Here is a 12799-nt window from a genome sequence, read left to right as displayed (position 1 = left end):
AAGCATTTTCAGATGTCCCCAGCCCTGCAGGCAGGGGTGGTGTAATAATAATAAAACAACATTTGCATAGAGATTTCATTTATAAAGCACTTTCTCAGGGGTGGGGTGGCACTGGGTGGCCCTGTGGAATCCTGGCTGGGAGGCCGCCCTGGCCTTGGGTCGGTTCCGCCCTCCAGCCAAGCTGGCAATTGTGTGCGAGGTAAACAAAGCGCCTTTCATCCAACTGTTTCCCATTCCTCTGCTCTTCATTCCTTTTTCCCCGTCTCCCTTGAAGAGCTCACTCTGGGTTTGTCACTCAGGCCAGAAAGGGGGTGTCAGGGGTCCCAGAGGGAGACCCCTTCCGTGATGGGAAGAAGCAGGGAGGTGGGACGGCTCCCTCCCTCTGCACATCCCCACCACCCCCAGCTCTGGCAGAATAACAGCCTTGCTGCGGTCGGTTTGTGCAACTCTTTGCTAACCTGTGGCTGTGTCTTCATGGACAAAGTATGAGCCCAGGTTTGGTAATGTCTGCGTGCACGCCACGTTTGTGTTTGGTAACATGCAGAGATAAGCAGTTTGTGGGGCTCTGCGAATCCCTCCCTACCCGAGTGGGCCTTGTGTACACAGTGTGGGGGCGAGGGTCCCTGGGGTGTCTGCCCCTGCACTGGGTGGGCGGGGTGAGGCAGCTGGGCCCCACTCTTATACAGCCCAAGCTGGAGACTCGCCTGCAGACACCTGGCCTCTGGCACCCTGGGGTGAGGCATTGGGCGCTGGCCCCTTAAGGGCCCCTGATGAGCTATATCGGGCCCACCTGCCTGGGTTCCGGCAGCTTCCGCAGCCCCAGCCGGAGATGGAAGATGCAAGAGGTCATTGCGGGGCTGGAGCGGTTCACCTTCGCCTTCGAGGAGGATGTCGAGATGCAGAAGGGCGCTGGGCTCCTGCCTTTCCCGGGCATGGACAGTGAGTGAGGATGGGGCCACTAGCCCTCCCCTACCTTCCCTTTTTGTTTTTGACGTGGAGTCTCGCTTTGTCGCCCAGGCTGGAGTGCAGTGGCGCCATCTTGGCTCACTGCAAGCTCCACCTCCGGGTTCACGCCATTCTCCCGCCTCAGCCTCCCGAGTAGCTGGGACTACAGGCGCCCGCCACCACACCTGGCTAATTTTTGTATTTTTACCACAGACGGGGTTACAGCGTGTTAGCCAGGATGGTCTCTATCTCCTGGCCTCCTGATCCACCCGCCTTGGCCTCCCAAAGTGCTGGGATTACAGGCGTGAGCCACCGCGCCCGGCCTCCCTCCCCCTACTTTCTCTACAGGCCTCTCTGCTCAACTCCCTGATGCAAGGGCCCCTTCTCTCTCTCTTCTGTGGCTTCACAGCAACCCATTTTCCACAATGAGAGAGGCACAGAGAGACGATGACTTGAGAGAAGCCACACTGGCCTCCCGAGCTCCTGGGCCAGCCTTGAGCACCTCGAGCTCCTCTGTTTCAGAGTTGGGGGGTTAAGGGTTGAGGTCTGCTGGCTGGCTCTGAAGGTTAACCTCTACAGGGCCCAGATTTGAGGGCTCACAGGCCAGAGCCTGGGGGAAGTCTAGGCGGGACATGCGGATAGGAGGTGGAGGCTCCTGGGACAGCTGCAGCCTCTGGGGAAGCTACCTTCTCCGTTCCCTTTTCTTCTTCCAGAGTCGGCCTCAGCTGTGTGCAACTTCTTCGCTAAAGGGCTCTGTGAGAAAGGTGAGTTACTGGGCAGGCCTGGGCCCCGAACTGGGTGAGTGTAGGGTCTGTCTGAGCTACACCCAGCAGGGGCTCTGCCTGGCCTGGGACAGGGTGTCAAATTTGCACCTGGGAAGGGAAAATTGGGATGGAGCGGAATTTTATTTTTATTTTATTTATTTTTAGATGGAGTCTTGCTCTGTTGCCCAGGCTGGAGTGCAGTGGTGTGATCTCGACTCACTGCAACTTCCGCCTCCCGGGTTCAAGCGATTCTCCTGCCTCAGCCTCCCGAGTAGCTGGAACTACAGGCGCCCACCACCAAGCCCGGCTAATTTTTGTATTTTTAGTAGAGATGGGGTTTTGCCATGTTGGCCAGACTGGTCTCAAACTCCTGATCTCAGGTGATCCACCTGCCTGGGCCTCCCAAAGTGCTGGGATTACAGGCATGAGCCACCATGGCCGGCCATGGAGCAGAATTTTAGACTTACAGGTAGACAAAGGATAAGTGGGTGGATCCACCGAGCAGCCTGCGGCTCCCCTAAGATTTCCCCACCTCAGCAGCAGTTTTCATAGTTTGCAGTTCACATCAGGGTAATCAGGCTGCCTGGAAAGGGGATTTTTCTTTCTTTCTGCCTTGCTGGGATGGGCGTGTGTCTGAGCTTTGGCCTGTGCATTCCCAGGAGGCTCCAGCTTCTTGATGTTTTTCTTGTTTTCTTCCTAGCTAGACTGGAGGCATCCTTCTTCCCCAGTCCCATGCTCTGACTCAGTTTGGAAACTGGTCAGTTGTCTCATCCATTCCCTGTGCTCTGAGGTAGCACTAGCCACTGTCTTTTAAATGCTATCAAAATGCATCCTCCACTTCTCTCCTGCCCTGACTTTGGGTCAATACCTTCTTTCTAGGCCCCTCTCCCCAAATGCGGCCATTCTGGGAAGGCCTGACTCAAATGCAAGAGTTTTCAACTTTTCTTCTGGCTCTTGGCTCACGTAGAGGCCCTTCCCACAGAAATACACAACTGCCCAAAATAAAAAACACACACACACACAAAAACTGGCTTCCAATTTTAGGGTTTCCCAGTCTTGCTTGCCTATACATTTGGGTTAAGAAATCTCCCTGGTGTGAGAGTTTAGGACATGCTTTCTGATCCAAATGACTCTGTCCCTGGAAGCTAGGGGGGGCTCGAGGGGACCGGGCAAGGAGGACCTGGGACCATGGTCGCCCACCTGCCTTGTTTGTCTTGGAGCCAGCCCTGGACCATGCAGGGAGAAGGGAAATGAGATCACTGGTCACCTAAGGGCTTGTGCACCCAGGACCCTGCAGGCTCAAATGTGGGCTGAGTGGCGTCTCCTCAGCTCAGCCCATCCAGTCCCTAGATCAGCAGTTCCTAGCAATACCCTTTTGCAAAGAAAGAAAGCTATTGTGGTGGAAGGTCAGAACCAAGCAAGCCAATGGCCAGCAGTGGAGGGTAGGGGTTATTTAAAAAGAGCACCTTGGCCAGGAGAGTTGGCTCACACTTGTAATCTCAGCACTTTGAGAGGCAGAGGCTGGAGGATCGCTCAAGACCAGCCTGGGCAACATAGCGAGACCCCATCTCTACAAAACATAAAAAAAAAATTGTTTTTTAAAAAGGAAAAATGGAAATAACACCTCCCCTACACCCCAAATTATGTCAGAGAACTGGCCAGGCACGAAGCTGGACCTGCTTAGAAACTCAGGAACTGCTAGCCTGGGACATGGCAAAGCCCTGTCTCTACAAAAAATAAATTAGCTCAATGTGGTGGTGCATGCCTGTAGTTCCAGCTACTCGGGAGGCTGAGATGGGAGAACTGCCTGAGTCTAGGAGTTTGAGGCTACAGTGAGCCATGACTGTGCCATTGCACTCTGGCCTGGGCAACAGAGTAAGATCCTGTCTCAAAAAGAATGAATTAATGAATGAATAAATATAAAGAGAAAGAAACTTAGGAACTGGGTGTCCTTCCTGCTAATAGCAATGCAGACTTGAGTGATGATGATAAAACAGTTAAATGTAACATTTCCATGGAATATTCCTTATAAATCATTACAAAGTTGGCTCTTCTGTCACCCTGTTAGGTCCCTGGAATTGGGAAGCATAACATTTGGTGTTTTTAAAGATGGGAATTCAACGTGCCCTAACTGAGCACTTACTATGTGCCAGGGGCTGGGCTGGGTGTGGGGATTCCGGGCTGGAAAGCCTGGCCCTGCTCCCTGGCAGGATGAGAGGGGCTGTTAGGCACTGTGGGAATGAAAAGGAGGCAGCTGTTCTGAGCCCAGGTGCTTCCCTGGGGAAGGGCATGACACGCCAGGCAGATGGGAAGGATGGGCAGAGGTGTGGTAGTGGGAACAGCTGTGCATTAAGAAGTGCTTGCCCTGGCCAGGCACAGTGGCTCATGCCTATAATCCCAGCACTTTGGGGGGCTGAGGCAGATGGATCACCTGAGATCAGGAGTTTGAGACCAGCCCGGCCAACATGGTGAAACCCTGTCTCTACTAAAAATTAAAAAAAAAATAGCCAGGTGTGGTGATGTGCACCTGTAATCCTAGCTACTTGGGAGGCTGAGGCAGGAGGATCACTTGAACCCGGGAGGTGGAGGTTGCAGTGAGCTGAGACCACGCCATTGTACTCTAGCATGGGCAACAGAGCAAGACTCTGTCTCAAAAAGAAGAGCTTGCCCTTCATGCTGCCTCGGCCCCCAGCTCTTGCCCCTACAGGGTCCAGGTGAAGGGATAAGGGGAGAGTCGCTGGGGACTGAGTTGGGTACCCTGCTGGGGAATCCCCTGGAGGGCTGAGCCGGGCCCAGGCTGTGGATGAGAGGCCTCCCAGCCAGGTGCTCTGGCATCTCCAGGGAAACTCTGCCCCTTCCGACATGACCGAGGGGAGAAGATGGTGGTGTGTAAGCACTGGCTCCGGGGGCTGTGCAAGAAGGGTGACCACTGCAAGTTCCTGCACCAGTATGACATCACCAGGATGCCTGAGTGCTACTTCTACTCCAAGTTTGGTAAGGCCTCTTCCTGGCTCGGCGCCTCACCGTGGAGGGTGGCAGTGTGGGCTGTGAAATGGGAAGAAGGTTTCTAGAGGAGGGGGCACGCAGAGGAGGCTGAACATGTCCCTGGAGGCCAGAGAGACCTGTCTGAGCCTCGGGTGCCTGTTCTCCAAACCCCCAGACAAGCAGAAGTGCACCCTGAAGTCCCTGCCCTTTACCGCCCCCAGGATCAAGGTGCATACCAGTTACCCCCACAAGGGAAGACGGGATTGTTGCTCTGCCCCATCCTGGTTCATCACACACCCAGCCTGACTATTTGGAAATGTCTAAAATGAGCCATTTCTCAGGCCCCGGCTAGAACTTCCTGAACATCAGGCCTTCAGAGCCACATTCACGATGCCTGCTGTACCCTCAAAGCCCCTGTGCCACTGTCTGCTCTTCCAACGGTCCTGCTGTTTTAACTCTTATTTTAGAAGAAACTTTGCATTGTTTCCATGAATGGAGAACTAGCATCACTTGTTGGAAATCAAAGGTAACTGTAAACACAAATCCATGAGGTTCAGAAGTCTAGCACCTAAAATCATCTTGTGTGGTCAAGCCTCGACCAGCATCTTGCCTCCCTCTGGCTTCAAGGCATCCTTTGTCCTTTTATTTTATATGTATATATATTTTTTGAGACAGAGTCTCACTTTGTCCCCCAGGCTACAGTGCAGTGGCATGATCTTGGCTCACTGCAAACTCCACCTCCCAGGTTCAAGCAATTCTCCTGCCTCAGCCTCCTGAGTAGCTGGGACTACAGGTACCCACCACCACCAGGCCCGGCTAATTTTTGTATTTTTAGTAGAGACTGGGTTTTGCCATGTTGACCAGGCTGGTCTTGAACTCCTGACCTCAGGTGATTCACCTGCCTCAGCCTTCCAAAGTGCTGGGATTATCTGCGTGAGCCACCACACCCGGCATCCTTTGTCCTTTTAATCAAGGGACTGTTTATGGGGCAGCTGCAGCCACTTTCCCACTTATTTAAGAAAGATTTGTGAATGTGCTTCAGGTTTCACCCTTCACAATATAGTTCTAAGGCTCAGAGCTTTTCGGAGCTGGAAGGAGCCTTACGGATTATCTACTCCAGTGGTTTTCGAACTGTGTTCCATAAAGAGTGACCTGTAAGGAGACAGCTGGCAGAATCCCCTAGATGCCCCTGACTCAGGAGGCTTGGCTTCCAAATGTGGCTGGAGCCAGCTTCAGGGCCTCCCAAGTGGCTGCTCCTCGTTAGTGCCAATGGGAGGGTCCTGGGTACCTGAGAAGGAGGCAAAGCATCACCTAGGCCAGTCAGAGCCCCTCCCAGGCTAGTATTTCATTTCCTGCCTGCTCCTGGGAGGCGAAGGCATGGCAGTTCCTGAGAGCTGCCCCCAGGTCTCCCCTGAAAGGACAATGTTTATCCAAGCTCCGCTTGGTCACTGCCTAACATTCTGTGACTTTAGTAATAAAATGCCACCTACTTAGTTATTCCTTCAATAGCCCCGATCAGGTGCTCCTGGGCATGGATACAGGAACAGGACCAGGTCCCCCTCGGCCCCCAGATAACTCCAATTAGTAGGGGACAGACTTGTAAGCTCGTGATTACAAGATATAATCTACGGTTCTTACAGTAAATGAATGCATATGGCTTTCGAATATCAAAGTGATGATCACTGTAATTGGTGGTGTTGGGGAGGTGTGGGAGTGGGAAAGAGTCACTGGAAGCGCCTGCTGTCTGAGGTCTTCAGCCCAGTACCCCGGTCTCTGAAAGGCGGACTGAAGGCTGAGGTGCTGCTGCCACCTGCTGGCCAGGCCAGGAATGCAGAGACGTGCGCCCAGCAGAACGGCAACCAGTGTAGATGACTTCTTGTTATCTCCATCCATCAAACGCCGGCTAGCATCACCTAGTGGGTGATGTCACTTTGATTCATTAGAAAGCTCAAGCGCAGAGTCAGCTCTGCCCAGTGCTGTACACTGACAATGAGCAAATGAACCCTTCATGAATGTGAGGAAGCTGAATGAAATGGATGTGGCCTTTTCCCGTCTCTGAGCCCTGGCATTCTCTGTGAAATGAGAGGGCTGGGAAAGAATGGTGGTTTTAAACTCTTAGGAATCGGGGGTACTCTCCTTTTTTTTTTTTTTTTTCCTCTGAGACAGAGAAAATTAAGAGCCCTCTTAATTTCTCTTAGGAAGAGAGCTCTGAAGGAAGCATGGGGGAAGATTCATCCCACTTTCGCTTCATTCAAGTTGAGAACTCATGAATCTTTCCAACTTCATCTTCCTTATCTACAACTCAGTGCTTTTCAGAGCTGAAGGAGCGTCATTGCATATATTCCGCTGATTTTCAAATTGCTCCAAGAAGATCTATTTTATACGCTAGGCCTCTACAGAGCAAGGTTTTGCCTGAAGGAAAGTACCCCTAGGCCAGGAACAGTGGCTCATGCCTGTAATCCTAGCACTTTGGGAGGCCGAGGTGGTGATCCTGAGGTCACCTGACGTCAGGAGTTTGAGACCAGACTGGCCAACATGGTAAAACCCCGTCTCTACTAAAAATATAAAAATTAGCCAGGTGTGGTGGTGCACACCTGTATTCCCAGCTATTCGGGAGGCCGAGTTGGGAGAATCACTTGAACCCGGGAGGCAGAGGTTGCAGTGAGCCAAGATCGCACCATTGTACTCCAGCCTGGGTGACAGAGTAAAACCCTATCTCAAAATAATAAAATAATAGTAATAATAATAGCACCTGGGTAGCCCAGGCCCGCTGAGCTGACTCATTGTAGGAAATAAACCTGAGACTTGGTCTAATCCATAGAGAGATGATGACGCAGGCTTAGTATAACTGCAGATACCCACTCTGCAGAGTGTTTCTTTCCATACCTGTGCCATCTTCAGCAGGGGTCTGCTTTTCTTTGCATTTCCACCAAGGGGACAGCTTCCCTAGGCTCTGCAGGCAGCATGGGTTTTGTAGTAGAGATGAAGAGAGGGCTTCAGTTACAGCGACATAGAAATATCTCCACTTAATGTCACAGGTCTTCTTGGCTCTCCTTGTTCCTGCTAGCCTCCAACTGCCTTCAGTTCCAATGCCTCCTTTTCCATTTGGTGTTCTGCCCCCACTCTTACTCTTCCAGAGGCATATATTCCGACCATGCCCTGCTTAACAAGTAAGACTGGGATGCACCCTCTTTAGACTGCAGAAGGGATTAGACATACTTGCCATCTTCAAACAGCTGGTGACTCCCAGAATAAAAGCCAGTGTCTTCTGTGTATATGAGGGGCAAGGTGAATCTGGTTTGGGGACACAGAAGTGACCACAAAGAGAAACTGCTTCTACAAAGAGTGCTGGGATTTTCAGGTGACTGCAGCAACAAGGAGTGTCCCTTCCTCCATGTGAAGCCAGCTTTCAAGTCCCAGGACTGTCCTTGGTATGACCAAGGTTTCTGCAAGGACGGTGAGGCCGTGGAAGCCACGGAGCCCTAGGGGTTGTGGGGATGAGGGTGGGGGCTCTCAGCAGGGGAGGGGCCCTTTTCCTGACGAGGCTGTGCCTTGTTGAAACCCCAACAGAAGCCGGGCGCGGTGGCTCAAGCCTGCAATCCCAGCACTTTGGGAGGCTGAGACGGGCGGATCACAAAGTCAGGAGATCGAGACTATCCTGGCTAACATGGTGAAACCCCATCTCTACTAAAAAATAACAAAAAACTAGCCGGGCGAGTTGGCAGGTGCCTGTAGTCCCAGCTACTCGGGAGGCTGAGGCAGGAGAATGGCGTAAATCCGGGAGGCGGAGCTTGCAGTGAGCAGAGATCCGGCCACTGCAGTCCAGCCTGGGCAACAGAGCAAGACTCCGTCTCAAAAAAAAAAAAAAAAACCCAACAGAAGGCCTTTCTGTAGTTCTCCAGCTCTGGTCTGACACACAAAACACAGCCTGGGGTGGGGCCATAATAGGCTTCTTGGGGCAGACTGACTTGGGTTCAAATCCTACCTTCAGCATTGTATCAGCTGCGTGCCCTTCTCCAAGTTACTGAACCATAGGAAGCTCTTGACACATGGTGAGGCCCACAGGAGATGTGCGCTCTCTTCTGCATTCCACTTATCCACCTGGGGGGTCCTGAGTGTTGCTTAAGCATGTCCTACCTTTCCCATTGCTGTCAGCCAAATTTAAGAGGCAGCTACCCCCAGCAGGGTTCCCATGCCCTAAGCAACAGGGTTCCTCCCTCTCCTGTGTCTTCAGATAGGTTTTTCTTACTGAGTTCTTAGTGCTGTTGGTTTTAGGGATCTGGGCGGGGGTGAGGGCTGCTGAGATGATCAGTAGGTTTGTGGGTTTAGCTTTTTCTTTTCTTTCACCCAGGCTGGAGTGCAGTGGTGTGATCTTGGCTCATTGCAACCTCTGGCTCCCAGGTTCAAGCAATTCTCCCACCTCAGCCTCCCAAGTAGCTGGGATTACAGGTGTGCGTCACCACGCCCAGCTAATTTTTGTATTTTTAGTAGAGGCAGAGTCTCGCCATGTTGCCCAGGCTGGTCTCAAACTCCTGGGCTGAAGTGATCCACCCACCTTGGCCTCCCAAAGTGCTGGGATTACAGGTGTGAGCAACCCCGCCCAGGCAGGTCAGCTTTTTCTCAGCTATACGTCCCATACCTAAACAAGTAACAGGCAACAAAATATGGTTCATATCCATGCAAGTCCTCCAGGACACAGCATGTCACTGACACTTCCGACTCTATATCAGGACTTGCCAGCTGACACCTGCTCCAGCACATTCCAAGGTTCCCTTTCCCCACCCCTGTCTCATGGCTAGAAGTGGGTACTTTAGGGTGGTATGGAAAGGACGGGAAGATTTATCCGCCCGTATTAAGTGAAGCCCCGATGACCATCCACACCCTTCCCAGGGAGCTTTTTCATGTGTTTTCCCCTCTTGCTGAAATGGATCCTTCTCATCACTTTCTCTTTGCCCAGCAGGTCCTCTGTGTAAATACCGCCATGTCCCCAGAATAATGTGTCTCAACTATTTAGTTGGCTTCTGCCCCGAGGGACCCAAGTGCCGATTTTCTCAGTAAGTACGATCCTTCAGTTATCAACTCCCACCAGAGTACTGGGCCTGGCCTTCTAGCTCTAGATCTTTCCATACCTTTGCTGGTCCATGGTGGAAAATGAAGCGTCTGGCAAGCATCTGCCCCAGTATTTTCCTGGCACCAATGCCTGACCCTGGTGATCTCGGAACTCGAACCCATCCTCTTAATGTGTACTCATGCTGGGGATGGGTGTCGATCTTTTCACAAACTGTTCTAGTAATAAGAGTAGAGACACTTAACGCCCATTTCTCCCCAGTCCTCCGTAATTCTCCCTCACGCCCTGGCTAAGGGAGGGCACCTTCCCTACAGGGTTCTGAAATACGAACTCTGCAGCAGGCTGGCGCAGAGCATGTTAATGAGCAGAAGATGGGAGGGCGAGAGCTGAGCTGTAATCGTCTCTCTCCACTTTCCTTAGTCCCAAGATGAATCTTTTATTCAACCCGAGTTACACGAAGGTGAGTGCAGGCAGGCATGTGCCATCGTGCCTCATCCCTCTATTCCCACTCCTTTCTGCTCCCCAGGGAAGCTCACCCAGCAGCACTGCATGGCTCCCAGCAAATCCTCACTCTCCTTTGAAAGGCAGTCATCATGCATGCAGGGTGCATATGTGTGGTTGTTCCTCCCAGACTCCTCTCCAACCTCTAGGATCTCTGCTGTGGGTAGGGTAGGACTTCTCTGTTGAGCAGCCCAAGGCTTTCCTTCTGCTAACTGGGTAGCATGCGTGGTTTTTGGAATCAGGGCTGGCCCTGATTGAGAACTGGGCCCAGTCCCTATGGAGAGATACACACTCTCAATAGACACCAAGTGTTGATGAGCGCCTATGTCAGGGGTTGGCAAACTACAGCCTGTGGGCCAAGTGCACCCTGCTGCCTGTCTTTGTACAGGTGAAGGGCTAAGAATGGTTTGTAAAAAGTGGGAGGAAAATCAAAATATTTTGTGACATGTGAAATTAATTCCAGCGCTCATAAAGGGTTTTGTTGGAACAGGGCCATGGCTGTTCCGGTGCTTACAATGGCAGAGTCCAGTGGCTGCAACAGAAACCCAGTGGCCTGCAGAGTATAAAATATGTACTGTTTGGTGTTCTATAGAAAAAGCTTACTGACCCCTGGTCTAGGTGACTGAATGTCGGACACCTGTTTAAGTATCACAGAGGCCAGACAGAGCCAACACTGGGGCAGCTCCTGACAGCTACTGGGGACTCCGAGCACTGGACGCTGGGTGGGTGATGGTCTGGGAGGAAGGCAGCCCCTGCTGGTTCTGAGTGGACATTGAAAGAAGGTGGGAGGCGATCTGTGGGACTGTGGGGAATTTACAAGTCCATTTACTATGAAAGCCTAACTTTCATTGAAAGGTATGCTTTTGGCACTTAAAACTATAACTGAAGGCATCTTGAACCTTGGTTTCACCCTAAACGCATGGCCAGCAACCCGGCCCTCTGTCAAGTTGTAGTACCTGCACAGAGGGACTATCTGCAGTAGGTGTTTCCTCACGACTTCACTTTATCTGCAGCTTGTCAACCGGCCCCAGGATTCAGCACCTCCTATTTCTGCTGTGAAGGTTGCAAGCCCCCATCCCCAACAGAGTGCCTGCTCTCCTGCCTGGGGATCAGGGGTCAAGGGCAGGACCTGTGCCACAGGGTGGGCAAAGGAACCCAAAGGGCTGGGCTAGTGCTGGGCTGAGAGCTGGGAGGGCAAGGAATGATCAGGGAGCTGGAGAATGACTCCTTTTCTGCACCAGATGGGAGAGTGAATTAGGAGAGAATGAGAGGATACTGTAAACCATTCTGTTGGCATCTCCTGCTGGACAAGACTTCCTTCAAAAGGAACAGTCATTTCCCGCTTTGTTGCCTACTACTCTTCAGTTACTTGTACATAACATCCTTGAGATTCTTTTTTGGCAGGAGGGCAGAGTATAGTTAAGGGAGGGAATGTAGCACCTGGTTCCTTTTTCTGCTATCTTCTGGTTTATCAGGAAGAAAAAAAAAAAAAATCATGTGTGATCATACCTCCATTCTGATAGCTTCTAAACTGTCCTGAGCTTTGCAGTCTCCATTCTGCAAGAGAATAGTTTTATCGGGATGACAGGTAGGAGAGGCAGAACCCTTGACTTTCTTGTACAGTTGCTTTTATGTGCCTTGCAATATCTAGAGCCTTGTTCTCTGGGATTGTAATGCTGGGCTTGAATGCCTGAAATAAGCTTCACTAACAAGCAGAATCCATCCAATTCCTCACAAAGGTGGCTAACCATCTCCTATGGTTCCTTAGACATCTTTAGAAATCTGAATTTACAAAAAGTCATGCCATTCACTTTTTCTGTTTCTGTGTCAAAGACCAGGCCATTATGCCAGTAAGTCTCAACTGGTAGGAGTTATTAAAAACTAACCCATGGTCAGGAGAAGATGCTCAATGGGATTCTGTTTTCCAAGTTCCACAGCAAGCCTGCTGTCATGCTAAGCAGGGTATGAGTGAGGTGCAAAAGTAGCCTGTGGCATGCAGGTTTCTTTCTTTTGATCCTGTAAGTGAATGAGCTACTAAAAATACAACACGATTGGAGGCAGATTGGCAGGAATGAGTTATCCATAAAATGGGAGCAAAATGTACATAAAAACCAAAAGTTCAAGTCTATGGGAAATCCACGATCATTATAGTTTGCTCAGCTCCTACCAACAGTTCCGGGTTGCACGTGGCAATTCCTCTGCATATGGCCTCAGCTGCTGCTATCAACTGGCAATTAACTCAAATGGTTTTCTTTAGCATGACAGCTGCTTCCCTTTATGGCTTATTTAAATCTAAGAATATATTCTGTGCCTTATGTGTGGAGTATTATGGAGTAGATGCTCCAAAATCGGCTTATCCTGGGGAGGTAAGGTAGTGACATGTAACATTCAACAGTATTACTATCTTTTAATGCCACAATGAAAGGCCAATACCAAGGCAACTTAACCCACTGGGAAAGGAGAGGTAGCAGCTGTGCTGAGCCTTTTGGAGAAATGGAGAAGTGCAATGTGATGTGTCAGGAAGAACTGGACCCCC

General features: G+C 51.1%; 1 protein-coding gene across 1 annotated transcript in view; it reads left to right on the top strand.

Annotated features, from left to right (window-relative positions):
- The first annotated feature begins 724 nt into the window (after positions 1-724).
- CPSF4L (cleavage and polyadenylation specific factor 4 like) overlaps positions 725-12799 on the top strand; it is a 20156-nt gene continuing 8081 nt past the window's right edge. Inside the window, exons 1-5 of the mRNA XM_023211931.2 lie at positions 725-939; positions 1659-1709; positions 4551-4703; positions 8056-8151; positions 9655-9748. Coding sequence (XP_023067699.2) covers positions 771-939; positions 1659-1709; positions 4551-4703; positions 8056-8151; positions 9655-9748 — 563 coding nt within the window. The 5' untranslated portion in view covers positions 725-770. The remainder of the gene's footprint in view (positions 940-1658; positions 1710-4550; positions 4704-8055; positions 8152-9654; positions 9749-12799) is intronic.

The sequence above is a fragment of the Piliocolobus tephrosceles genome, chromosome 16 (assembly GCF_002776525.5).
Source record: "Piliocolobus tephrosceles isolate RC106 chromosome 16, ASM277652v3, whole genome shotgun sequence".
NCBI lineage: Eukaryota > Metazoa > Chordata > Mammalia > Primates > Cercopithecidae > Piliocolobus > Piliocolobus tephrosceles.
Note: the sequence above shows the minus strand (reverse complement) of the source record. Positions and strands in the feature narration are given on the sequence as shown.